Source organism: Petaurus breviceps, unplaced genomic scaffold (genome assembly GCF_028583685.1).
Source record: "Petaurus breviceps papuanus isolate PSGF00001 unplaced genomic scaffold, PetGlider_PUasm1.0 90849, whole genome shotgun sequence".
In the NCBI taxonomy this organism is placed as follows: domain Eukaryota; kingdom Metazoa; phylum Chordata; class Mammalia; order Diprotodontia; family Petauridae; genus Petaurus; species Petaurus breviceps.
In genome coordinates this window covers 16,843,205-16,869,674 of record NW_027187361.1, presented here as the reverse complement: position 1 = coordinate 16,869,674, position 26,470 = coordinate 16,843,205, and the positions used below count along the sequence as shown (strand labels likewise).

General features: G+C 38.5%; 1 protein-coding gene across 5 annotated transcripts in view; it reads left to right on the top strand.

Annotated features, from left to right (window-relative positions):
- JADE3 (jade family PHD finger 3) overlaps window positions 1-26,470 on the top strand; it is a 193,385-nt gene that overhangs the window by 160,002 nt on the left and 6,913 nt on the right. For 4 of the 5 annotated variants that reach the window (XM_069072928.1, XM_069072926.1, XM_069072925.1 and 1 more), the window contains 4 exons: window positions 1,435-1,602; window positions 8,297-8,413; window positions 21,126-21,599; window positions 25,206-25,323. In XM_069072928.1, the coding sequence (XP_068929029.1) occupies window positions 1,435-1,602; window positions 8,297-8,413; window positions 21,126-21,599; window positions 25,206-25,323 (877 nt within the window). Of the gene's footprint in view, window positions 1-1,434; window positions 1,603-8,296; window positions 8,414-21,125; window positions 23,006-25,205; window positions 25,324-26,470 lie in introns of those variants that run through there. The other variant, XM_069072929.1, reaches the window with a different exon arrangement.

Genomic DNA, 26,470 nt, shown 5'->3' with positions numbered 1-26,470 from the left:
AGGAAAGTAAAGCCCAGAGAAGTTAAGTGACTTACCTATAGATACATAGCAAATAAGTGTTTGAATAAGACTTAAACTTAGGTCTCTTGATCCTAAGACTTTCTGACAAAACATATGTAGAGTGTGGATTCAATTAGTTTTGAAGATGGATTGCATTAATGCTATATTATATTTAAATTGTGACAGGGACATTCTTAGTTATTTTTAAAGTGTTTTATGTGAAGTATTTTGCAAGTGCTATAGATTCAGTTTTTTAATGTAGGCCCTGAACATTTATTTAGCATACCTTGCTTTGTCTTATCCTTTGAGAGTTATTTGGTATTAGTCTGTTTTTGCACAAGGCCATTGAGGCCCAAATGTATTGGTTTAGACATAACTTTTGAATGAGGTCCTCATATTTTGAAAAAAAAAAAAGTACACATCTATAAACACTTGTATATAGAATTTTATGATATTAGTATCTAAAAAATTCTCATTTTCCCAGATTTGAGAATTTTTAATTGAATATGTTTTTAAATACTCTAATATTTCTATCTAGCCTTTCTAGTGTGGAGAAATTCTTTTTAAAAAATAGTACATGAATAACTTTTCAGTCATTTCCTTTCTGCATTCTCCCTCTATCTCTCCATTCAGTCGATTTGCCACAAGGTTCTAAGGTCAAAGTAGTTCCCAAATAATTAAATCCAGAATTGATCACTATAGCTCCTAAATCTGAATTGCTGTCTCTTTTCCCAACTAGTCTAAAATAGACTTTGGGAAAATAGAGAATTTGTAGATATGTGTGTAGATATTTGTATACACACACGTATAATGTGTATATGTATGTAGTTAGGTACTGCCAATTACCAAACCCTTCTTGATGGAGGAACTGGAAATTAATTGGATAAAAGATAGGTTAAATTTGGGTCACAGAAATTTCAGAGTTGATTTCAAGGAGAACTATGGTACAACAAAATCTCATTGAACCAGAATACACCCCTAAAGTGGGATGATCCAATTCATTTAATTTTCATTTCATCTGAGGATTAACTAGACAAATCTTCGTTTTAATACTGTTATAGACCTATCTAAGATGCATAATTCTGCTCTTCTGCCTTATTGGGTATATACACTGACTATGTAGCTGACCTTTTCTTTCTTCAATGACTTAGGAATCTTACAAATCCCGGAAGTCATTCTGACAATCAGTTGTCATTGTACCCCACTGCAGACTAAGTCAAATGTATGCTAACCCTAATTTCCAAGTCTGGTTGGTGGTTATTGTTTGTTTGTTGTTGTTTTTTAAACTAAGTTCCCAATAAGCTTGCTTAATTGTTAGTTGTGTCTTTCCCCTAAAAACGGGTTTTGTTATTGGTGTATATGATATAAAAAATGTTTGTCTGTTCTTTCATTATCTGTGAGAATATTGACAAGACTTTTTTCTTATATTCCAAGGCGTGTTACGGCATTCTCAAGGTTCCAGAAGGAAGCTGGTTATGTCGTACCTGTGTTCTGGGCATTCATCCTCAGTGTCTTTTGTGTCCCAAGAGAGGCGGAGCCATGAAGGCCACCAGGACGGGGACTAAATGGGCTCATGTCAGTTGCGCCTTATGGATTCCAGAGGTAAAAATCCATTCAAGGTCATTCTTAAACCTTCTCCTGAGGACCCTTTCTTTTTCTATAGATGTGCCATGGATTTGCTAGAAGGATATTTGCATCTACACATATGCATAATATTGCTCTTCTGATTTAAAGATATGGTCAATGGTTAATATCTGAGTTTGTGGGAGCGCCTAAAAAAAGCAAAGCCACGACCAGCATTTCTGTCCACAATGTGACCACACAAAGGTCGGCTTTTGATTTAACATTGTTTACAGAGCTTATCACTGTTTATGACTGCCTTGCCTCATGATTTGCAGTAGTTCAAAAGAGATAACCCATTTTTCTGTGGTCCACACCTGTGTCGGATCATTGTAAATCAAGATCCAGGGCATTTCTTAAGCCACCTTTCTATTCCCCCTTCTTGTGGTTCTCCTATTCTATTCTAAACATACGGCGGCTGCCTGTGCAACAACTATAAACTAGAAGACAAACGTGGAGTCCAGACCTGGCTTCAGGCCCCAGCTTTGCCATCTACCCTATATGACCACAGGCAAGTTGCATCAAGACTTTGAACCTGCTTTCTTATCTCATTATAACCTAGAGTATAATATATATGACTACTTACTTCACAGGGGAGTTGTGACAAGTCTACTTTGTGAACTGTGGGGGAAATAATCTATATATGTATATACACGTGCAAACATATGTACATATACACATACATATATGTTAAACTGATGATAAGTCTATATGGTACTTTCAAGCTTGCAAAGCTATGTACATTATCTCACTTCATTGTCACAACTACCCTCTGAAGTAGGTACAAGTATCTGTAGCCATATTTTACAGATAAAGAAACTGATCCTCAAAGGGATTAAGTGACTTGCCCATAGTCACACAGCTGAAATGGTCAGATATGGAATTTGAATTTGGCCTCCTTGGCTCCTAATCCAACAGTCTGTCCACTGTACTATCATAGCTTATCATCACTAACTTTATGTGCCTAGCACTTTGCAACCATTATCTCACTCGATCCTAACAACAACCCTGAGAGTGGGTGTTCTTATTATCCCCATTTTACAGATGAGGAAACTGAGGCAAGCAGAAGTTAAATGACTTGCCATGGGTCACATGCTGGTAAGTTTCTGAGGCCTCATTTGAACTCAGGTCTTCCTGACTCCAGGCCTAGCCCTCTGTTCACTTTTCCACTTAGCTGCTTTGGTTCATTGTCTGCACAGATCTGACCCAGAAAATCTGAGCCACAGTGCACCTGCATCACTAGAAGATTGGAGACTTTAATTCACATTTAGCTGATGATATCTCATCAGCAATTTGTTCCACTTCCCAGCCTCTTTAGCCATGCTCATTACTGTTGTCATCAGGGCAGTGAGTATTGTATCAAGCAACCTGACAAAGATAAAATATAACTTACTGATAGAAGCCATTGTCTTAGCATCAAATTACCTAGATAAAATCATGTTAAAATACATTTCCTTCCTTTTTAGTTCTCCTATGTAAAAGATTCAGAATCAGGCCTGCAGCTGGTTAACATTTATTTTTGTCCCGTAGATATAGGAGCGACTAAATGAATTTTTCTCCTTTGAACCTTTTGCTGTATTTGTTTTACCAAGGAAATTCAATGGAATATTCCATTAAAGATGTGTGAGGAAATAGTAATGGCATCATAGAACATCAAAATTGAATAAATGATTTTCTAGTTCAGTACCCTCATTTTACAGATGAGGAAACTGAGGCCCAGAGAAATGAAGTGATATTCCTAGAATCACATAGCTAGGTAGTGGCAGATATGAGAGAGGAAGCCAGCACTTCTGACTCCTAAGCCAAGCTTCCTCTTATGATATTGAACAACCATAAAACTAAATCTGAAATTCTGACCTAAAGTAGAAATAATTTTCTTAATTTATATGTTGATTTAGCCCACCTCCTATCCACCAAATTCCAGCAGTTCTATGGCAACTGTAGGAACATTGCTTTTCCTCTGACTTGCCTGATTTTGACTTTAAGCAAGTATGGCATTTACTTCTACCCATTTTAATACCTAAAACAATGAGATACTACCAACAAAACCAATTCCAAAACCAGTTATTGAAGAGATGTCTGAATTGAACTCTCCAAAACACAAATTGAACTCTAGCTTTTTATACTGAAATCTTTCATATGAATCCCTTGATTTATTGAACACTATACTTCTTCAGTATTCTGAAAGATCTATGATTTCATTTTGGAATGAGAATACTTGGGTCCAAGCCCAAGTTTTGCTACCTGTTTCCTCTGTGACTAATCACAGTTGAGTCAACCCCCCACCCCAACCAAATCTTGATCATTTTGCATATTAGTAAATGGTCTTCATGAGTAATAGTCCCTCCCACCCTCCCCCCCCCCAAATAATGCATCACATTGTGATCATCTTCTGGGTCTTTCCAAACTCAGCAAGGCTATTCTGAGATGACATACTTGTAGCCTCTCACTGGGATCACCTTTGTAGCTATTCTAGCTTGGTAAGAAATTCCAGAGTTTGGGGCAGAGCCAAGATGGTGGAACAGAAGCAGGAACTTTTCTAAGCTCCTCCATGAATTCCATCACTAAACTCTAAAAAGTGAATCTGAACAGATTTTAGAGTGATGGAATCCATTGGGAGGCGGAGTGTAGCAGATTCCCAGCCCAAGAGAGCCCCCCATAGGTCTGGGCAGGGGGAGCACGGAGCACATGGGGGCTGCACCAGCGTGGACCTAAGAGTACGCTACAACAGAGTGAGCGCTGGCCTGGCCAGAGAATTCACCCACTCCAAGGGTGATTTGTAGATGTCTCATTGCAGGGCAGAAGATCTGTTGGAGCTGGGTAAAAGAGCCCACAGCAGCAGCTTCTGATGGGGCTATCAGTCCGCAGTCTGGATAGCTAAACTAAAAATCACCTACCTGAATGACTGGGAGCCAAGATGGCAGAGGAAATCCTAGCTCCTCTAATCCCCCTCCCTGACTCTGAAAACCCAGGGATAAATGCCCTACTCAGTATAAAATCCTCAAATGGTGGAAACAACCTCAGGCTTGGGAGTCTTAGAGGAAGTGTGTAACTGAAGCTGTGCTAGAGCCTGAAGTGAAAGGCAGGTGGTGTCCCAACAAGCCCCACCTCAGCTGACCAGCAGGAGATCTCAGGAGAAGCCCAGGGGGTGGAGCCAGAAAGCTCCAACAACAGAAGCCCAGGAGTGCTTTAGCACCACCAGGGGAATCTGCAGACTCCAGAACGGCTTGCTACCAGCTGCTGAGGCTCCATGAACTGTAGCCCAGGGACACAGAGGCAGAAACCTGAAGTGGCCAGACCACCCCTCCCCCACAGGTTACTCTGTGAGCTTCAGGGTAACACAGGGGAAACACTGAGAGTCCTGGCCTTGGCCTCAGTCTAAATACCCAGAGGCTACAGCACACAAAGTCAACAACCAAACCCCTAGCTCCCAGCCTGAGAAGCACAGTACATCTGTACCCCAGAAGCAGAAATCTACTCTAAACATTCAGGACATAGGCAATCACAATGGGCAAGAAGGAATCTGAAATCAAGAACAATGCGATCCTTTTATAGTGAGCAGGAACAACCAAATTCGGGGGACAACATGGACTCTATACCCACACCTGAGACCACAGAAAGAAATATGAACTGGACTCTAGCCCAAAAAGCATTCTTGGAGGAGCTCAAGAAAGATTTTAAAAGCTAAATTAGAGAGGTAGAAGATAAATTTAAGTCTACATTGATCAAATTGAAAAAAAATTTCACTGAAGAAAACAAATCCTTAAAAAGTAAAATTTGTGAACTGGGATGGGAGGTCCAAAATCTAATTGGAGAAAATACCTCCCAAAAAACGAGCTTCAAAAACTAACTGAGGAAAATAAATTCGCTAAAATTAAAATTAGTCAAATCAAATCTAAGGACTCTATGATGCATCAAGAGTCAGTCAAACAAAACATAAAGATTGAAAAATTAGAAGTATAAAATATCTCACTGGAGAAACAACTGACCTGGAGAATAAATCCAGGAGAGATAACCTAAGAATGATTGGTCTGCCTAAAAGCCATGATGAAGAAATTCCAGAGTTTGAGCTCTACAATGAAGTCTCTGAGAATCCAGGTTCAACCCACTCTGATGACACACTGGAGTAACTTCAGTGGAAGACTTCAAGCTCTCAGTTTAATCACAGAATTCAATTTTATACCAGAGTGAATCATAATGTCTTTTAATATATTTTAATCTGCAACTATATTAAATACCTGATAGAATAGTGTTCTGTGATTTAATAATTAAGACTTTATGCAGTCATCCCTCAACATGCACCAATTTCACATTTGTGGTTTTGGTCATTTGTGGGCTGGCCATTGATAAGTTAAATGAGAATTTTTTGAGATTAGTGGTGTACTATGGAAAATCACAGACAACACACATTTATAAAGAAAATTAAATAATTTAGAAAGCCATAAATGTACAAATGTTGTACATTATTAATTTAGTTTCTCATTTATTTACTCCCATAAATATACATATACACATTGATTATAAGTAGTTGAATTTTGGTAAAATTTCAGTGAAAGAACCACAGGCCTTGGCCCCTCTTTGGGAATCCTCTGCTTTTTCTCTGAGTCAAAGACTCAATCACTTGATTTTCTCCTGCCCTGTTCTTTGTATGTTGTGCTTTTTAGTAAGAGAAGGAAATCCATGTAACAGTTGTAACTGCAGCTACACCAACAAAGACTCCACCTAGTGTGCAAGACACTCATCTCTCTCACAGAAACTGCAATTTTTTTAATGGGCACAGTGTGCATCATTTGTTTTGTGTGCTAAATAAATTTGATCAAAATTATTAAAAATAAAAGTTTGGGGCGGACCTTAGACATTCACAGCTTTTCACATCCCCAGGAGTTCTGTGACCCTAACCCCAGTGAAAGTCAGGGAAGACTGTACTTGTTTGTTCTTGTAAGCTACAGTTTCTTTTACTGTTTCTTTAAGCCATTACTCCAGCCAGGAAAGAATAATCTGTTTTCCCAATAGTGAATAAAAAATAAACAGTTATTAAGCATTGGCTATGTGCCAGGCACTCTGCTAATCACTGGTGATACAAAAAAAGCAAAAGACAGTCCTTGCAAGCTCTCAAGGAACTCACAGAGTCATGGGAAAGACAACATGCAAACAAATACATACAGGCAAGATTGATATAGGACAGCTGGTCTTGCAGGGAGCCGTTCCCTTTCAGAAAACACAACAGTCTTGATGTTAATGTTTTCAGAAACTGTCATGTCACGAGTCTAGTGACGTTTTGTCGGGTGTGTGTGTATGTGTGTATTTATTTGCACACAGAAGGGAAGATAATGGGGAAAGGAACAGTTATCATATAGTACCTACTATGTTCCAGAGTGCTAAGTTCTTTTTACAAATATTATCTCATTTTATCCTCACAACAACCCTGGAGGTAGGTGTTAATTATCCTTATGTTATAATTGAGGAAACTGAGGCAAACAGAGGTTAAGTGATTTTTTTTACACATGGTCACACAGGTAGTTAGTGTGTGAGGCTAGATTTGAACTCAGGACTTTCTGACTCCAAGTCCAACACTCTATCCACTGCTGGAGCACTTCATTAATCTTCCTTTAAAAATAACTGGAGATTTCTCATTCAACAGGAAATCTGTCTTAGTTTCTAATCTTTATAGGATTTTCAAGGTCTCTCTCATCTTTCTACTTTTTTTCTTTTTTTTGGAGGGCAATTGGGGTTAAGTGACTTGCCCAAGGTCACATGCATCTTTCTAATTTTTAATAATTTTCCTGTGGTATGTGAAATTTGCAATGGCAAAAAATACTATTATTACTGGGAATTCTTCATTATGTTATAGTAGGCTTCTCTTTGTGCTTTGTGTGTGTGTGGCGGGGGGGGAGGGTGAAATTAGCTACCATTGTTTGAACTCTGGTTTGCAAGGGAATAAAAAATTTCAAGAAACCTTTTCCCTTCAGTCTTAAAATGGAAAGATATGACTTATGATGAAATCATAAATTTATAGCAATAAATAACTTTTAAGACTATCTAATCAAACCCTTTCTATTTATAGCTGAGATATTTAAAGCCAAGAGAGGTTGTAATTTGTCCAAAGTCACACAGGTTGTCAGGGAGAGATTTGAACCCAGCTTGAGGATTTACTTTTAAAATATATCTTTTTTTGACTGTTTCCATTTACGTATGATCATTTTCCCATTATGTGAAACTATCCTACTTCCTGAGAGTATCAGTCTTTTCACAATAACGATCTGAGATTTTCTACTGTCTCTTCCATTTTCTCAAGTTCTGTTGGTCCCTGATGAAATAAAATATTCCCAGTTTGTATAATAACAGCCATCCCACTCCACACTTCTACTTTCTCCAACCTCCCTTCTCTGTACAGTGTCCCAAAAGTCTTAGAGGTGTTTCAAGTTATTAAAGCTTAAAAGCGCACTAAAACTTTTGGGGCACTGCATTATTTTCTTTGCCAAAAATGATTAGCCTGAACAGTGATCAGGGGCAAATTACTTTTCTTTCTGGGCTTAATTGTTTCTATCCTTATTAAGAAATACCCTATCTTTTCATCTTTACAGATTCTTACCATCCTATGAAATAATCTATATCATACAGGGTATGCTTTCAGAACTTGGAGGATAATTGATGCTGGTATTTGTGCTTTTTTCAGGTCAGCATTGCCTGCCCTGAAAGGATGGAACCAATCACAAAAGTCTCTCACATCCCACCTAGCCGATGGTCTTTAGTCTGCAGTTTGTGCAAGTTAAAGACAGGAGCTTGTATTCAGGTATGTTCCCATTAGAAGTATGTGCAATGTAAAGTAATGAGACTGTTTTGACAATTCAATTCAACACCCATTTTAAAAGCACCTATGGGCAACGTACTATGCAAGAATACCAAAATCAAGTGGGATACAGTCCTTATGTAAGAAGCTTACATTTTAGTGGCTGGAATAAGAAAATAGATATGACACAAATTAAAAGTATAGAAGAGAGTTGAACGTAGTATGAGGAAATTGGAGAAAGAGAAAATCACTTATAGCTGAAGGACTCAGAGAAGGCTTCAAGGAGGAGGTGACACCCAACCTGGACCTCACATTGCTACAGAGATTTCAACAGGTAGAAATGTTGGGTGGAGCCAAGGCTGGATAGGATAAGGAAATGAAATGAGGAAATCTTGAGTAATCAGATTTGACTAAAATATAGAATATGTGACAGTAAAGCTGATATGGTGATAAGACTGGAAATGTAGTCTAGGCTAGCACTTCTTAAATCGTGGGCCCTGACCCCATCTGGGGTCATGGAACTGAATATAGGCATTGTGAAAAATTTGGTAGAGCAAAAGCTTTCTGAACATGGAATGACCAAAACAATTCAAAATCAAATGCATAATGAATCTGAGATATTTCTGGCAGACCTTGCCCAGGTTGCACCATGCAACGTCAATGCAGCCTTGGTTCTGAAGCCACCACATGCCATCATGCCACTCAGTGCAAATGAATGCTGCCAGAAACACCTTGGCTCAAATCCGAGATATGTTGTGAATTGCAATGTTTTTACTATACATACAAAATCATTAAATAAATTTTGGCTTGGGATTAGGAAAGAACTTCCAACAGTTTCTGAAATGGCCCTAAACATACTTCTACCATTTTGTACTGTGTATTTATGTGAAGCAGCCTAAGCATTGATGATTATAAAATCAGTGTCGAAGATTCTCTACATCCTACAATATCAAGCATTCCACCAAGATTTAATTCATCCATCTTGTTAGTATGCAGATTTGCTTTCATCTTTAATAAATGGTAAAATTATATGTATACCAAAGAATTATTTTGTAATAAATTTCTTCATGATTTATTATCAGTAAATATCTTTATTTGTATACCTATTTTATGTACCTGTATACTCAGTGAAAATTTCTCAGGCCAAAAGAGGTCACAAGTGGGAAAAGTTTAAGAAGCCCTGGTCTAGGCTTTCAAGAGCCATGAGTGCCAAGTCAAGGAATTTGTGTTTTATTTTCTAAAGGGGGAAAGATGGGGAAGGATATTTAAAGTGATTTCTGGACTACAAGGAAACTTCATTGTACACTCCTGCAGGAGAATATTTATCTGGGGGAAGCAATTAGAAATGCCAGAAGTTCCTGTGACTTCTCAAAGGACTAGAGGTTCCTGGGACTCCTGCGCTTTCTCCCAAGTGAGAGACTCTGATGGAGCCTTGCTCCCATTGGCTACCAGGAAGCCCCAGTTCCAAGAATAACAAATTAGAAACGAGAGGTCTGGGTCCTCTAACCATGTCATTGTCTTCTCAAATCTAGGTTAAATGGTATCATCTTAAGCTAAAATATACCAACTTCATTTTTGCTTACTCCTTTAAAGGATATAATAAAGCACTGCCAAATGCAGCTGTAGTGTAAGAGAACCCATAAAATGGCTGTCAAATATCAACAAAATATTTACTTTCCCCAATTTTTGCACTGTCATAAAAATAAAACCCTAAAATTAAATTTGGCAAGTGTTAACAATCTTAGTCATTCAGCCCAAATCCAAATGCTTCATGAAGAAATCCTCCTCTTTCCTGAGAAAGTACTGGAAGACTCCTTTGGCTAATGCCAAAAGAATGACAAGTAATTTTCTTCCTTTTTGAATTTGGCAGGTTAGATATCCCCACCCAGCTATTGAGGTTGAAAGGTCTAGTAAAATCTGGAAGAATCCAGCATGTCTTGCTGGAGGCTTCCTTTCTAAGACTCAAATAACAACAAAACCTTCAAATTACACTTGTGCCCTAATGAGCATTCCTATCAAGATAAAACAAGAAAAGATTCATTTGCAGCAGCAGCATCAGTCATAGCATTAGAATAGAATTAATTTGATTCAATTCAACAAACTGAGCATCTATTATATATGCACAACATTAGTCTAGGTGCTAGCAATACAAAGATTAAAAAGAAAACAATTAGCTGTACTTGTTTCTTCTTATAAGCTGCAGTTTTTGTTACTGTTTCTTTAAGCCATTACTCAAGCCAGGAAAGAATAGTCTGTTTTCCCAATAGTGAATAATAAATAAACAGTTATTAAGCATCGGCTATGTGCCAGACACTCTGGAGCTTACAACACGTGGGAGAGCTGACTAGATACAACCCCAGAACTACGAAAGTGCCGTTCCCTGCTCAATAAATGCTTGTTGACTGACTGACTGAAAGTCATTTCGAAGAGGAAAGTGTATCAACAGCTAGAGAGACCAGGAAAGAAGCCCCTGTGGGAAGTGACACCTGAGCTGTGAAAGGAAGCTAGAGATTCTAAGGGATGGAGAAAAAAAATCACATTCCGGATCTTAGGGATTTGACTATATGTTCAACGATACAGAATTAGGAGATAAAATAGCCTGCCTGGAGAACATCTAGAGAACTAGTTTGCAGCTTTGGAGGGTGAGTGAAGGGGAGTCATACTAAATAACACTGGAAACATAAGTGGAAGCCAAATTGTGTTGGGCCTAAATTAAATGTTCACCTGAGGATTGTGTATTTTATCTTGGAAACGATGTTGTTATTGTTCAATCATGTCTCACTCTTTGTGACCCCATGGACTTATAGCAAGGACTATACCCCTACTATCCTACTGTATCTGTCAAAGTCTGTCCAAGTTGCTTTTATGACACTCTCCGTCTTATTTTCTGGGGTCCCCTTTTAATCTTTTTTGGTGGGGGGGACTTTTCTCTAGGGGGGGAAGGCAGGGCAATTGGGGTTAAGTGACTTGCTCAAGGTCACACAGCTAGTAAGTGTTAAGTGTCTGAGGCCACATTTGAACTCAGGTCCTTCTAACTCCAGGGCCAGTGCTCTATTCATTGCGCCACCTAGCTGCCTGCCCTTTTCAATCTTGCACAACTTTTGGTCTTTTCCAAAGAGTCTCACTTTCTCATTATGTGGCCAAAATATTTAAGTTTCAACTTCAATATTTGACCTTCCAGTGAATAATTGGGATCAATTTCTTTAAGTACTGATTTGATCTCCTTGAAGCCCAAGGAACTCCAAAAGTCTTCTCTCCAGCCCCTGTAGCAGCAAGCACCCCAGAGTCCCCAGGATGGCTGTCAACACAGGTTCTTAGATCTGCTTTTCTAAAGGAAAGCAACTCAAAATAGGTTAACAATCTTGCTTTAATCAATCAAACATATCATTTACCTAGTTCAGGGGGAAAAGTCAGCAACCTGAACTTCAGAGTATATAGACAGGTTACAAGCAGAAGTTATAAGAAGACAGAGAAACATTTCAGCAGACAGGCTTCCAGCTGTCTCCATATCTAGTCACAGTGACCAGAGAGGGAAGCACCAACATCTGGGTTTTCAAAACCGGGGGAGTTCAATGGCTGCCCAGAGTCTCATCTGGTCAAATCACACAACTCTTCTCAAAGTGAGCCCCAAAGCAAAACCTCACATCAGGGTATATATAACCTTCTCCTGGCTCAGAGAATGTCACAGCCCTCTTGACCCACTGCCCAATCACACAGCACCAAGGCATGGGCATTCCTGAAAACCAAGCCTGCCGCCGCAGTTCCGTGTGACCACATTCAGCCTACTAGGGGGCAGAGTATATTTTCAAATCAATGAAGGTTCTCGGAGTCATTTTAAGCCTATCAAAGGGCCTGGGGCACAGAAGATCTTAAATTCCCATTCCCATAACAGCCCCACAATTTGAAAGCATAGATTCTGTGGTACTCCTCTTTCCTTTTGGTCCAATTCTCACAGCCATACATTGCTACTAGAAAAATCATAGCTTTTACTGTACAGACAGACGCTTGTCAGCAAGGTGATATCTCTGCTTTTTAGTATGCTGTCCAGATTTGCCATAGCTTCCCTTCCAAGGAGCAAGTGTCTTTTAATTTCATGACTGCAGTCACCATCTGCAGTGATCTTTGAGCATAAGAACATGAAATTGGACATTGCTTCCATTTCTTCTCTCTCTATTTGCCAGGAAGTGATGGAACCAGTTGCCAAGATGTTAGTTTTTTTTTAATGTTGTTTCAAGTCAACTTTTATGCTCTCTTCTTTTACCCAATCATCAAGAGGTTTCTTAATTCTTTTTTTTTTAAAGCAATCAGGGTTAAGTAACTTGCTCAAGGTTACACAGCCAGGTGTTTCTGGGTGGGTGCTAAGTGTCTGAGCCCGGGATTCAATCCCCAGGTCATCTCGACACTGGAGCCAGTGCTCTTACTCGTTGTGCTACCTGGCTGCCCCAAGGCTTCTTAATTCTTCTTTACTTTCTTGGAGACAGTAGAGAGCTATGAAAGATTTTTGAGTGGGGGTGGGTTGGGATGACTTAGTCACATCTTTGCTTTAAGAATATCAGTTTGGGAGAATATGTGGGAGAATTGAAACATTGTTGGTACAGTTGCGAACTGAGAGCAATTTGGAACTATGCCCAAAAGGCTATAAAATGCTGCATATCCTTTGATCCAGCAATATTCTATGTCTATATCCCAAAGAAATCATAAATGTGGAAAAGGACCCACATGCACACAAAAAAATTTTATAGCAGCCCTTTTCATGGTGGCAAAATATTGGAAATTGTGGGGATAGCATCAATTAGGAAATGACTGAACAAGTTGTGGTATATGAACATAATGGAGTACTCTTATTCCATAAGAAATGATGAACAGGCAGATTTAAGAAAAACCTGGAAAGACTTACATGAACTGCTGCAGAAGGAAGTGAGCAGAACCAGGAGAACATTGTATGCGGTAACAGCAACATTGTGCAGTGACCAACTTTGATGGACTTAGCCCTTCTCATCAATGCAATGATCTAAGACAATTCCAAAAGACTCATGATGGAAAATGCTAGCTACATCCAGAGAAAGAACTATGGAGACTGAATGCAACCAAAGCATACTATTTGCTCTCTTTTTTTCTGTTTTTCTTTCCTGTGTTTTTTCCTTTTGGTTTTGATTCTTCTTTCACAACATGACTAATGTGGAAGTATGTTTAATATGATTGTCCATGTATAGCTTATGTCAGCTTTCATGACATCTTGGGGAGGAGGAAGGGGAAGGAGGGGGAAATTTTAGAATTCAAAATCTTACAAATAAAAGTGAATGTTGATAACTAAAAATTAATTAGTTAATTAATTTTTTAAAAATAATATCAGTTTGTCAATTGTGTTGAGGATGAGAGAGAAGCCTGGATGCAGGGAGATCAGTTGGTTAGATGGTAAGTGGAAAATTATGAACCCAGATAATTGACTCTAGTTGGTAGGGAAAGGAGAAGAGGCAGGGGGTGAAATTGGATCCTACTGAAAATGCAGAAAGAACATCTCAGAAAGTTTTCTCTTTACAAAAACCACAGATATGGGTAACTTTCCAACCTACCTCTGACTTAGCAACACACTCTACATATCATGTAGATATTGTTTTGATTTTGAATATTATCTTAGTTTGGGTAATAGATGAAAACACAATGTAAACATCAGGTCTACCCATGTATTCCATCTATTACAGACCTGCTTAGTTTGAGAAAAGTAGGTCAACTCCTCTTATTTTGCATAAAAATATTCTGTACTTTAACAAAAAATATTTCTAATCTCCAGCCATATGAATAAAATTGCAGGAAAAAGAAGAGACCTTAGTTGTTGACCTTCATATTAAAAAGATTCAACCTATGTTAGGGAATCCTATAGGAAACTACACATTTAATAGAAGGCTTTTTTTCCCTCAAAAATTAAGCTATTTTTAAATTACTTTTTTTTTTTCTAAAATCCTGATTTGTTGCCAGTGGAGCTCAATCCCTGACAGAGCCTACCAAGCTGGATTTTGTGACAGATTCTATCTGTCGAGCCTATGACCAGCCTTGTTCATGGTGAAGAGGTCTGTTACCATGTGGCCTACAAAATGATGGTTGGGGACTTTTTGTTGTTGTGATTCTATAACATCTCTTGAAGATCCTTTGCTGAGTCACAGAACAGTATCATCTGTGTCAGGGGACAGATGACCTGTGCCGATGAAATTGCAGATCATCCCAGGTCATGTAGGTTTGAACCTCAGATGCTGCCTTCTCTATCCAGCCACACATTCTGCTCAATCACCACATTCTCCACTCTCTGGCAGTATTTATCTCTCCTACCATGTTGTCTTCTCTCTCACTGCAACAATTAAGTTCTTGTTGCACTATTGTTAACAACCTCCGCAGAGGTAGCACGGCAGAATGGACAGACAGCTGGTCTGAGAGGAAGGAAGGCCTGGGTCCCAATGTTACCTCTGATATATGCCATGATTGGCGAATAGCCTCAAGTGATCCCAGGCAACTCTTCAAGACTGTTAAGTTGTAGGATGGTTGCTCGAGTTTCATTATTAAGAGTTGCTTACACTAACAAAATCACAGAACAATCTTTAGGCCACCCCAGTTCTCCAAACACCCTTCATTCCACTGCCCAAGTAATCGTTACATTGAGGTATGATCTTATCACTCTGCTATTACCTTTAGCAGTAGCTCTCCATTGCCTATAAAGTTTAAATTCCTATCGAAGCCCTTTGCTACAACTTACAGGTGATTCCCAGAAGAATCAGGTAAGAAATTCAATCAATGCTAAAAGCAACAAAGTCTTTCCCCACATTTAAGGGAAGGTCACAGGGCTTAATTGGAGGCACCCCCTCCCCCCCCCAAACAATGGGAGAAACAACAAGAAGGGAGCACTAGAGCAGCTTACTAACTCCCTTCCCCTTCTTCCCACCTCTGTCTCTGCTTCTCTCCCTCTCTCTGGAGCCACCACTGATACTGCAGAGTGAGAAGGAGGAAGGTAGGAAAATTAACTAATCACGAATATCTCCAGGGAACCTCAGGCACATTGGTCTTCGAGCTACAGCAGAGGGAGTGAGTCCATGAGGAACTTCCAAGAGGTTGCTGTCAGGGCTTGGCACTCTCATTAGGACTTTGGGGTTAAGCTTTATTAGGTGGCAGCTCTGGGGCCAGAGCAGTTCAGGCAAACCGATGGTAGCCAAGGCTATTTTAAGGAGGAATGGGATTCATTTTATTCTGTAAGGTCTGATTGGTTTCCCCCCTCTAAGGTCACAGACAAGGAGACATCAATTAGCTAGGGAGGCCCCAAGCATAGAAGATGACAGATACTGGGATTTCTAGGGAAGAGGCAGGGCAGAGGCAAGGGGAACCAGACTGGTGAAAGAAAGGTATGTGAGGAAGACAGATAGCCTGTGGATTGAGAAAAGCTGGTTTGGTTCATTCAGACAATCGAGTCTTAAGTCACCTGTTCAGCTTACCTCTTGTCCCTTCACATATTTTATGTCCTAGTCAAACTGCGACACTCTCCACAATTTTCCTGTTTTTTTCTTGTCTCTGGTGCCTTTGCTGACACGATTCCTTATGGCTACAGTAGACTTCCCTCTCCAAATCCCTCTGCATCTGTTGAAGTCTTCTTTCAAACCCAGTTTCTTCATGTAACTTGATTTCTCTACTCCCCATCACCCAAAGTAATCTCTACTCCCTCAAATTTCTCATAACACTTTGAATGGACCCCTCCTTTGCCCCATCATTTTCAGTCTTGTATCCCCATGGTATAAGTCCTAGGTAAGCTCCTGAAGGACAAGGACTGTTATTTTTAATCTTTGCAAAGAACCTTGCATATAACTAGCTGCTTAATAAATGTTGAATTCAAGTTATAATTTGATTAATTACAAAACAAATTTTGGCCACAATAATCTCTGGAGGATTTCAGAGGAAGGTTTCATCCCTTCAGCGTGGGATGCCTGGGAAGGCTTTATGAAAGCAGTTATATCAAATCTTACCAAGGGCTTACATACTAGATAAGAAGGCTGAGTTCCAGGTCTTTGTTCTAATTTGGTACATATTTTTTCCCTTCTTTGAAGTGACAAGAATAAAAAACAATTCCCTGAATTAATTCCAGAGTCCTTTTTCATATTAAAAAAAAAAGATCAATAAACATATGGCAATTACTTTGCTTTAAAAAGTAGATGGGATGTTATTTGCTCATATGCAATTTATGAGAGGTAGTAGAAAATAATGGAAGACTCATTGGATTTGAAGATAAGAGATCTAGGTTTTGAATCTTACCTATGTGACCGTGGGTAAGTCACATCACTTTTCTGAGACTTGTTTTCCTCCTTTTTAAACTTGAACTAATAATACTTACAGTATCTGATACAAAGGGTTGCAAGGAAACACCTTTGTCCAGCATAAAAGTGATACATAAATTTCAATTGTTATTGTTGTTACTTTAAAATGAAAAAAATCGTCAAATATTTTCTCTACAGCTAGCATGTATGTAGCACTTTAAGATTTGCAAAGTACAAGTATTGTCACATTCTATCCTCACAACAATCCTGGGAGGCAGTGGCTATTATCATCCCTATTTTACAGATAAAGAAATTGAGGCAGGCAGAGATTAAGTGACTTGCCTGAAGTTGCACAGCTAATAATAATAACAATTATTATTATTATATTTATTATATATATTTATATATAATGGGAAATTATTGTGACATAAAACAAAAAAAATCCATAAAACTTTGAAATAAAACAAAATTGATAATTGATTTGAAAAAAGTAGGATCTTACTGACCAAAGATACAAAAAACAGTATTTATATATATATATAACATGTTTCTAATATATTTAACTATAACAACAACCAACATTTATATAGCACTTACTAATTGTCAGGCACTATGCTAAGCATGTTACAATTATTATTTCACTTGGTCCTCACAATAACCCTGACAGTTAGGTGCTGTTATTACCCCCATTTTACAGATGAGGAAACTGAGGCAGTAATTTGCCCAGGTTCACACAGCTAAATGTCGAGGATGGATTTGACCTCAGGTCTTTCTGACTTTCTTTGAACTTTTCCACCATTCTGTGCACTTTGGCATTCTTTAGTTGCCACAGCTCTTCTCACTTCTTTCCTCAGTATGAGAATAAGAATATTTTGTCAGTGACAAGAATAGATTGTTCCCTCCAACCACTTCAGTATGTAGGTATCCAGCTATTTGTATTTTAACACTAGATTAATTCTTTGAATTCTGGTTTCTTGGGGGACATATATTTTATTTAAGTACCTGGTCATTTTAATTTTCTTTTGATTAGTTCATCTTTATGTCTGTACCTTCTAGAACCAATGAAAAGGTCCTTTTTATTCCCTTTTTATAGTTAAAAAAATTGTTTAACTGTAGAATGCTTAAAACCAAGTCCTCCTTAGTCTTATTGTTAAATAATATCCTCTGTAAGCGTCTTTTTTTTAAGTCTGACATCTTCGCCAAGAGGTAACAGAATATGACCAACCAAGAAAGATTTTTAGACTCCATCCTCTTTTTCTTGGAGGACTTGCCAAAGTTTTGACAAATATCTGCAATTCCATTGGGTCTTGGATTGAATGAAATTGCACGATTGCCCTGGGAATCTCTGGCATTGTTGCAGGGCTAAGCCTTTGTAGCAGCAAGCACCCCAGTGTCCCCAGGGTGGCTGCCAGCACAGGTTCTTGGATCTGCTTTGATAAAGGAAAGCAACTCAAAATGGGTTAACAAGCTTACTTTAATCAGTCAGACATATATCGTTTACCTTGGTCAGGGGAAAAAGGTCAGCACCCCGAACTTCAAAGTATACAGGCAGAATTATCAAGACAGAAACAGATCAAGTAGACAGCTTTCCAAACTGTCCAGCCATTACATCCATATCAAATCAACATCTGGGTTTCAACATCTGGGTTTTTTCAAAGCCCTGGGGCTCTGGACAACGGCTTCCCAGAATCCATATCAAATCACAGAACACTTTTCAAAGTGAGCCCCAAAACAAAGCCTCACATCAGGGCTTATATAGCCTTCTCCTGGCTCAGAGAATGTAACAACCTTTTGGACCCACTGGCCAATCAAAAAGTATCTACTGAAAAACAAGCCTCCCACCCCAGGCTCCAGGTGCACTTTAGCCTAGGGGCAGGGAAGATCTTTAAAATTTACATTCCCATTACAGCCTTCTTACTTATTAGGAACAAAAAAAAAAAAAAGGTATTTTAGTAAGAATCCTTTTCCAAGAAGTATCCTCTTTCATCCTAAACTAATTTTGGCTTTTTCTCCCCTGAATTCTGCAAATGATAGAAAATCCTCAATACTGTATCCTAAAGGCTTAGGTAGGGATAATAATAAGAAACATTGGGCATAAATTCTTTCTTCCTGCAGAAAGTAGGAATTATTAAAAATAACTTGGAGAGAAAGGGAGAAAAAAATCCAAGGTTTTCTTGAAGGCTATAACGTTCTTTTAAGTCTCACATTCTGTTATTTAAGCTGGTGTGTGTTATTAATTTCTCGGGTCTAACAGGTCACAGTGTAGGCTTTAATGAGATGACAGCAGGCAGTGGGTGAGAAAAAACTCATTCCTTAGGTGCTGGCATCCCTGAAGGGTTCAACTGACACATTCCTAGGAGAACTAGAGTATCCCAATTCTAGAACTGGGAAAAGAAGAAAGTAACTTCACATTCCTGCCTGTGTGGTGACAGACACACCATGTGCTGCCAATCCACAAACTTTGTTCTAAAGTGTTAAGTTGGGCATTTAGACTTACCAGTTTCTCTTTTGACTCCCACTGTCATTTTAACTCTTATATCTGAAAAAAAAAATTTCCCTTCTAGAATGTGTGCTCTAAGGAAATCTGCTACAGCTCCATGATACAAGGCCAGGATCTGGTGGTAGTGGTTTCTTCTCCCCTCCAACAGACTGAATTGAGAAAAAGACAACTTGCCTTATGGTCTCTTTCTATAGGTTGAAGTTTTACTCAGTGCTGTGGGACTAGCCAATCGCTCACCTAGAGGAGTTCAACTCACATATAAGAGATGAGGTCTTTATGAGCAAAGCCTCACTATACCACAAAAATCATTTCTAAATATGCTTAGTAAAGGTCCTAATAATTTACTTACAAATGTAATTTGGATATAGAAGCAGTAGAATACAAGTTTTTCAGGTTCTGGATTTCTGGTTTCTGTCCTCTATCTAGTTACTAAGGAATAACAAGGAAACCAAAACATAACCATGAAATCTGTTGGTATCCAAGGTCATGTACCTTGCTAACCTTTGATAACATGTTCTTTTGATAACCTTTTAGTTATCAAAACTCTAGTGTCAAAATAAGGATAAAACAATCCCAGCCTATAGATATAATATTTCAAAATGAGAAGATCTCTTCACTTTAACTCTGACTCCTCTACCACGTTTTCTCAAAACATTTACTTTTTCTTCCATTCTCTTTCCCCCACATACACAAAATCAGTCATGAAAATACATGTTGCTTCTTTTCCTGAAAGAAAATCAATAACACTGTCACTTATAACAAACCATAGTAATCTTTGATGTTGTAAAATCATTTTGAAAAAGTATTTACTTTAAACTGTTACCTTGGAAATGATACAATGGAAAGAGCAGTGAATTTGAAGTCACGGGACCTGGGTTTACCCCGCCGCATCCTCTCTGTGTGACCTTGGGGAAACCTCCCTATGCTTTAGTTTCCTCATCCATAGACTAAGGGCTTCAGACTAGATGACCTCTGAGGCTCCTTCTAGACCTAAATCTGTGATTCTGTGATCCTGTGCTTTTAGAGAACAATGAAACAATTTCTGCTACATTTTATTTATATTTGTGTAGTGGCAGTAACACTGGGCGAGGAATTCAATGGTCTGGGTTTGTGGAGTGATAGCTACTTAGAAGATATATGATTTCAGGGAGATCACAATCTCTCTGAGCCTCAGTTTCCTTTTCTGTGGAGTGGCACTTTCCCATTTCGTGCAGATAGATAAGAATTTTTTGAAAACCCAAACATAAAACAAGCTATTATTACTAATGATCATTTCCAACCTTTTAAAGCCATGATCTGCTTTGGTAATCCCAGTGGGACTGGTGTTTTCTTTTCTCAAGGGATTATCCTCTCATCATCATGGCCATCATTTAATGCCTTAATGTTTGCAAATTGCTTTACAATATTATTTATTGTTATTAATTATAATGTAGTTATAATTAAATATATTGATTCTGTATTATATTACAATGTTATATATCACTCTATATGCATTATATGTGTAATAATATGTGATATTATAATTTAATATGATAATGATGATGATAAAAATAATTACTAACATTTTATATAGTGCTTATCATTGTGCCAGGCTAAGAACTTTACAAATATTTCATTCAGTGCTCACAGCAACCCTAGGAGGTAGGGACTGTTACTATCCTAATTTTTTACAGATGAGGCAACAGAGGCAGGCAGAGGTTAAATATCTTACCCAAGATTACACAGCTGGTAAGTGTCTGAACCAGGATTTGAATTCAGAACAGTACTTCCCTAGGTACTATCAAAGCTTGTGTTATGGATGAGTGGTTTCAGAACAGCTTTGTGTTAAAAGAATCTCTTGCTTCTTGGAAGCCTTTTGGTTTTTGACACTTGTGTGTTTTCTTTTTCCCCTGGCTGATGCTGAGTTTTTTTGTTTTGTTTTCTTCAGTGCTCTGTAAAAAGCTGTATCACGGCGTTTCATGTTACCTGTGCATTTGAGCATAGCCTAGAGATGAAGACTATCCTCGATGATGGGGATGAAGTTAAATTCAAGTCATACTGCCTCAAGCATAGCAAAAACAAACAGAGCTCATTGACTGATGCAAGTGATCATTCCCAAAACACCGGTGATCAGAACCAGATTGAAAGTGAGAAAACCAGTCTCCGGGCCCAGAAATTAAGAGAGCTAGAAGAGGAATTCTACTCCCTGGTAAAAGTAGAGGATGTTGCTGCAGAACTTGGCCTCCCGAAACTTGCTGTGGACTTCATCTACAATTACTGGAAATTAAAACGAAAAAGTAATTTTAATAAGCCATTATTTCCTCCTAAGGAGGATGAAGAGAATGGCCTAGTGCAGCCAAAAGAAGATAGCATTCACACCCGTATGAGAATGTTTATGCATCTGAGACAGGATCTGGAGAGGGTAAGAAGACTCGTAGAAAGCTGGTTTTCTACTAGTGTGTGCCTGGTGCTGTAGAATAAGTCTCTTATTGTTGAAATTGTTGAGAACCTTGTCTTTTTTTTTTTTGCATTATTATAACCTTCTTATTTCCCTGAAACAGCAGAAAGTAGCTTATCAGGGTTGGGGTTTGGACAAGTAAAAAAAAAAGAATTCATCATAGCCATTATTTAATGTTTGCAAATTGCTTTACAATATTATTTATTGTTATTGATTATAATGTAGTTATAAATATATTGATTCTGTATTATATTACAATGTTATATATCACTCTATATGCATTATATATGTAATAATATGTGATATTATAATTTAATATGATGATGATAAAAATAATAACTAACATTTTATATAGTGCTTACCATGTGCCAGGCTAAGCGCTTTACAAATATTTTTTCATTCGATCCTCACAGCAACCTTGGGAGGTAGAGACTATTATTATCCTAATTTTTTTATAGATGAGGCAACAGAGGCAGGCAGAGGTTAAATATCTTACCCAGGATTACACAGCTAGAAAGTGTCTGAACCAGGATTTGAAGTCAGATCTTCCTGACCCAAAGTTCAGCACTCTATCTGCTATACCACATAATTTTCTAATCAAAAATGATAGCTATGTTTATGTCAAACCTGTAGGTGTATTCTCTTTTATGTTCTTTTACCATTATAGCCAAGATTAGCTGAAAAGGTCAGAAAAAGGGGCGGCTAGGTGGTGAAGTGAATAAGAGTGCCAGCCCCAGAGTCAGGAGGACCCAGATCGGTTCAGGCCTCAGATACTTAACACCCACACAAAATAACTGGCTGTGTAATCTTAGGAAAGTTACTTAATCCCAATTGCTTTAAAAAAAAAAGAAAAAAGAAAAGGTCAGACAAGGTGATTTATCCAGTTTTTCTTTTTTCCTCCCTCTGCTGACAGTTGTTGAACGTTTCACATGAAGATTTCAGACTGGGGTTGAGGGCTGAAATGGTCTTTTTAGTTTCTGTTTTATTTTATGTTTTAACCAGGAGGGAAGACCTCCCAACAATTGTATTTAGGATCAATCAATCAAGAACTAATTAAGTCCTTAATAGGTTCAGGGGCCTGAACTATGTACCAAGATAACATACCTTCGAGATTCTTCACCTAATCCAGCCTGTTTGCCTTAAACTTGTGACATTCTCTTATGTCCAATCAACTAAGCACTCATCCACTTAGCCAGGATCACTCTTTCAGACCAACAGTGGGTTCAGCTTAGTAAATTACCTTTCTGATGTGTGGTTTATGATTTGGGGAAACAGCACCAATTACTGACGCCTCTAGAACTTGAAAATGAAGTTCTGAGACCGTTTTGTCTAAAATATTGTCAAGTTTTGCCTTACTACTCAGTAAAGGTAAACTAATTATCATAACCAAATAATTGAGGTGAGTGAAGAGGGCTGAATGTGTGGAGTTATAAAGTGGGGGTGGGAACAGGCTTGACAATCTGCTTATCTGATCAGTAGTCAGTAATTCCTTATAAAACTGCTGATTTATCACTGAATATAATAACAAAAAGTAATCCATGGGAAAATGTATTGCTTATAACTAATTTAATAGTTCATCAGACCTTTGAGAAGAATAGCTATAAACTATTTAAAGCAGTCCTCCCAAGTGCCTTGTTCCTTGGGAGCAAATTAGAACATCCATGGGAATTTTTTTTAAAGCCTCCTTGTCAATTTTAAATTATAAATTAATTTCCTGAAAACACAAACAGCTGTCTTTCACCTTACCTCCTTCTGGAAATTGTCTCCCTTTGTTCTGCCTCCCTACCAAAGAAGAATGGAGCTGGCAATACCCAAATCTACCTTACTGAAGTATGGGTTCCCATGGGCTCAGGGAGAAAAATGGTCCTGGGCCAATTATCAGCTGCTTTAGCTAACCTTAAAGAAGAACAACCTGGACCTTCTTGCCAAGGGCTATACTATGCAGCGTTAACATATTCTCTGTTCTATTTCATCCTGACATAGCTATGACTATGTGAAAAATTTTTTAAGTTGGGTCCCAGCTACAGTAATCATTTCTCAGATCTGAGAGCTTATGCCTGAGAGAAGTCAGCAAAGTACTGGTTTCCACATTTCCAAACCTGCTTCTAGCCCTGGAGATCCTTCACCTGATAACCTAAACCTGTGGGATACTCCCCTGCCTACTCCAGAAACGATGGTAGGCGTACACTCAGCACTTAACCAGCTGTGGTTTTTTTCAGGCCATTGGTCTCGACTTAATAAATTACATTTATGTAAAAGGTGTTAGATAATTTCCCTCATTTCCTAAAAGTTTCTGTAATTCTCAGTAGTCAGACTCATTCCATGAGAGGTTTTTAGAAGAGTATTGCCTTTCATGATGAAGGGTCGATGCTGGCTGAGGTCACGGTAGGAAAAACCTTTATCCCATCTTTCCAACAGACTTTTTTAATACAATTTCCCCTGCCCTACTAAGTGAACACTTCTTTGTACTCAGTCTAATCCAAGTGCTGTTGAGTTAGATCTTATGTTAGAAGTTATAAAAGAAAGGGTACAATTTAAAACTTTTACTTTATATTAATTACGTCCTCCTTGGATATTTTTACATGCATATCTCTGTGTATATACACACACATATACATACATGTATACTTGGGAATGATACTAAAGTGCCTCCATTTCACTTCTGACCCAAGTATACTAGTTAATGTTTAACAACCAACTTTTGAGGAATGGAATGTATACAAAACACATGTTCAAGTTTAATCTACATTATTAATATTTTCTCCATTACTTAAAGTTGAGTCAACCACTAACACAATAAATGAACCCCTGATTTGTAGCCTTTGCTGATTTTGAGTTGTAAATGCAAACCTTGAAAATTTAACAATCAGCTATTACAAACTGATTTGAGATAGCTCCTCAGTGTGTAGTTGACTCTAGATCTCAAAGGTTGTGTACAAAGGTGGAGTATAAGTTCACTAGGTCCTTCCAACCTGGAAAGGCTTTGAGTTCAGACAGGTGATATGTACAAATCTGTCACTCCAGGAGCAGCCTAATTAAGACAAGCTCATTGCCAGAAGGTTGGGCACTGGGTGATAAATGTTTACAGACACAGTAACTCATGGTTACTAAGGCTTTGTGGCTATTGCAATGAATAAATGACTGGATGGATGAATTGTTAAGTGCTGACTTTGTGCTAAAGCACTGGGGATATTAGCGTAGTCAGACAGACCCTGCTTCCCAGGAACTTACACTCCTAATGGGGGTGACTAGACTTTAACAATGAAGTTCTGCCTGCTACCAGGTGAATCTCTGTCAATGAAAGGGAATTACCTTGAAGAACTGAAGTAATATGATAAAGTAGATAAAAGTTCAGAGAAGGGAGATTTCTGGATCATTTCTGATGATTCATGTATGAAATTCCTAACGTCTCTTTTGGATTATTTGCATGTGATTCTAGTGCGTGTATTTTTACTAGTTAGTTCTTACGTTGTGCACCCCCCCTCCAGTTGCATTTGTTGCAATCCCAGGTACTAGATCTGCTTCACACAGATTAAAGCTCTGCCTGTTGGGGGGTGATTGGGCTTCTAGGTCAGAAACCTCTGCTACATGGTCAGCAGGAGAGAGAAGCTGAAACTATCCCACAGCAAAGTTCATGAACAGATCTTCAATTTTCAAGTCCAGCTTGCTAACCAGGAAATTGCTACAGGTAACCATTGACTAATATTATGGTTGGGGCAGACCTATAGGGAGCCTCTGATGAGGAAACTCCCTTTACCCATGCTGATCAACTCATATATTGTATCTGAAAGTCTTAGAGATTTTCCTGGGACATGAAGAAGACATCGAGTCACCCAGAGAGCTTGTCAGAGGCAGGACTTGAGCCCAGCTCTTCCTCTTTCTGAGCCCAGCTTTCTTTCCACTACTCCATACTACCTCTCAGCATGTTGTAACAATGCTTGCAATTATTTGGAAACTTTACCTAAGGACGTGAAAGAATTCTTGTAGGATTTAGAGCTGGATGGGTCAGGAGTTGAAGAGTTTCTACAATTGGGGAACACACCTCAGCATTGCCAGGGAATCATCGAAGTTGTTTTTTTGCCTCTTGTTCCTGGACTGTTCTCTGGTTATGGTATGGCAGCAGCCAGGGGTAGGAGGGCTTGCTCAGGCGCTCTGGCTTGGACAAGACATTTGTTGGCACCTAGTAAATCTTGAGGCATGCAGAGGCAGAATTAGCAGTAACATTTCTGTGGTAGATTCTGATTACTAGTGGTAGCAATACTTGTCCTGCATACCTCAAGAGATTACTGGAAGAATTAAGTGAGTATTTTGAGAAATACACATTCCTATAAGATAGAATTGTTTGTTGATGTTATTCTGTATTTCACTATGCTCAGAACAGTTTTATAGAGAAAACAAAGTTGCAAGTTACAAGGAATAACTGGGTCATAAATTGCCCGATGGAGCCAAGAATGAAACATATTACCTGTGACCAAAAGGTGTAATGACTTCGGTCTATCTGGCTACGTGCACCCTTCCCAGAATTTTCAGTCAGGAAGTAGTCATTCTAGGCCAGATAATAGTGTCAAATTCACAAAACCAGGATAGCTAATATGAAATAAAAAACAGTTCCCCCTCTAAAATAATGAAAATATTCCTACTCTTTTGGTTTGGGTTTGACTTTATGGGAGATTTGTCTTAATCACCTAAAATCATGGAGCATTTATATAGATTTCATTCAGGCATGAACAGAAGTAGATGATCCTAGATCTCAAAGGTCGTGTCAGTGGAGTGCAAATCCACTAGGTCCTTCCAAGCTAGAAAGGCTTGGAGCTCAGACAAGCAACGGAGCACAG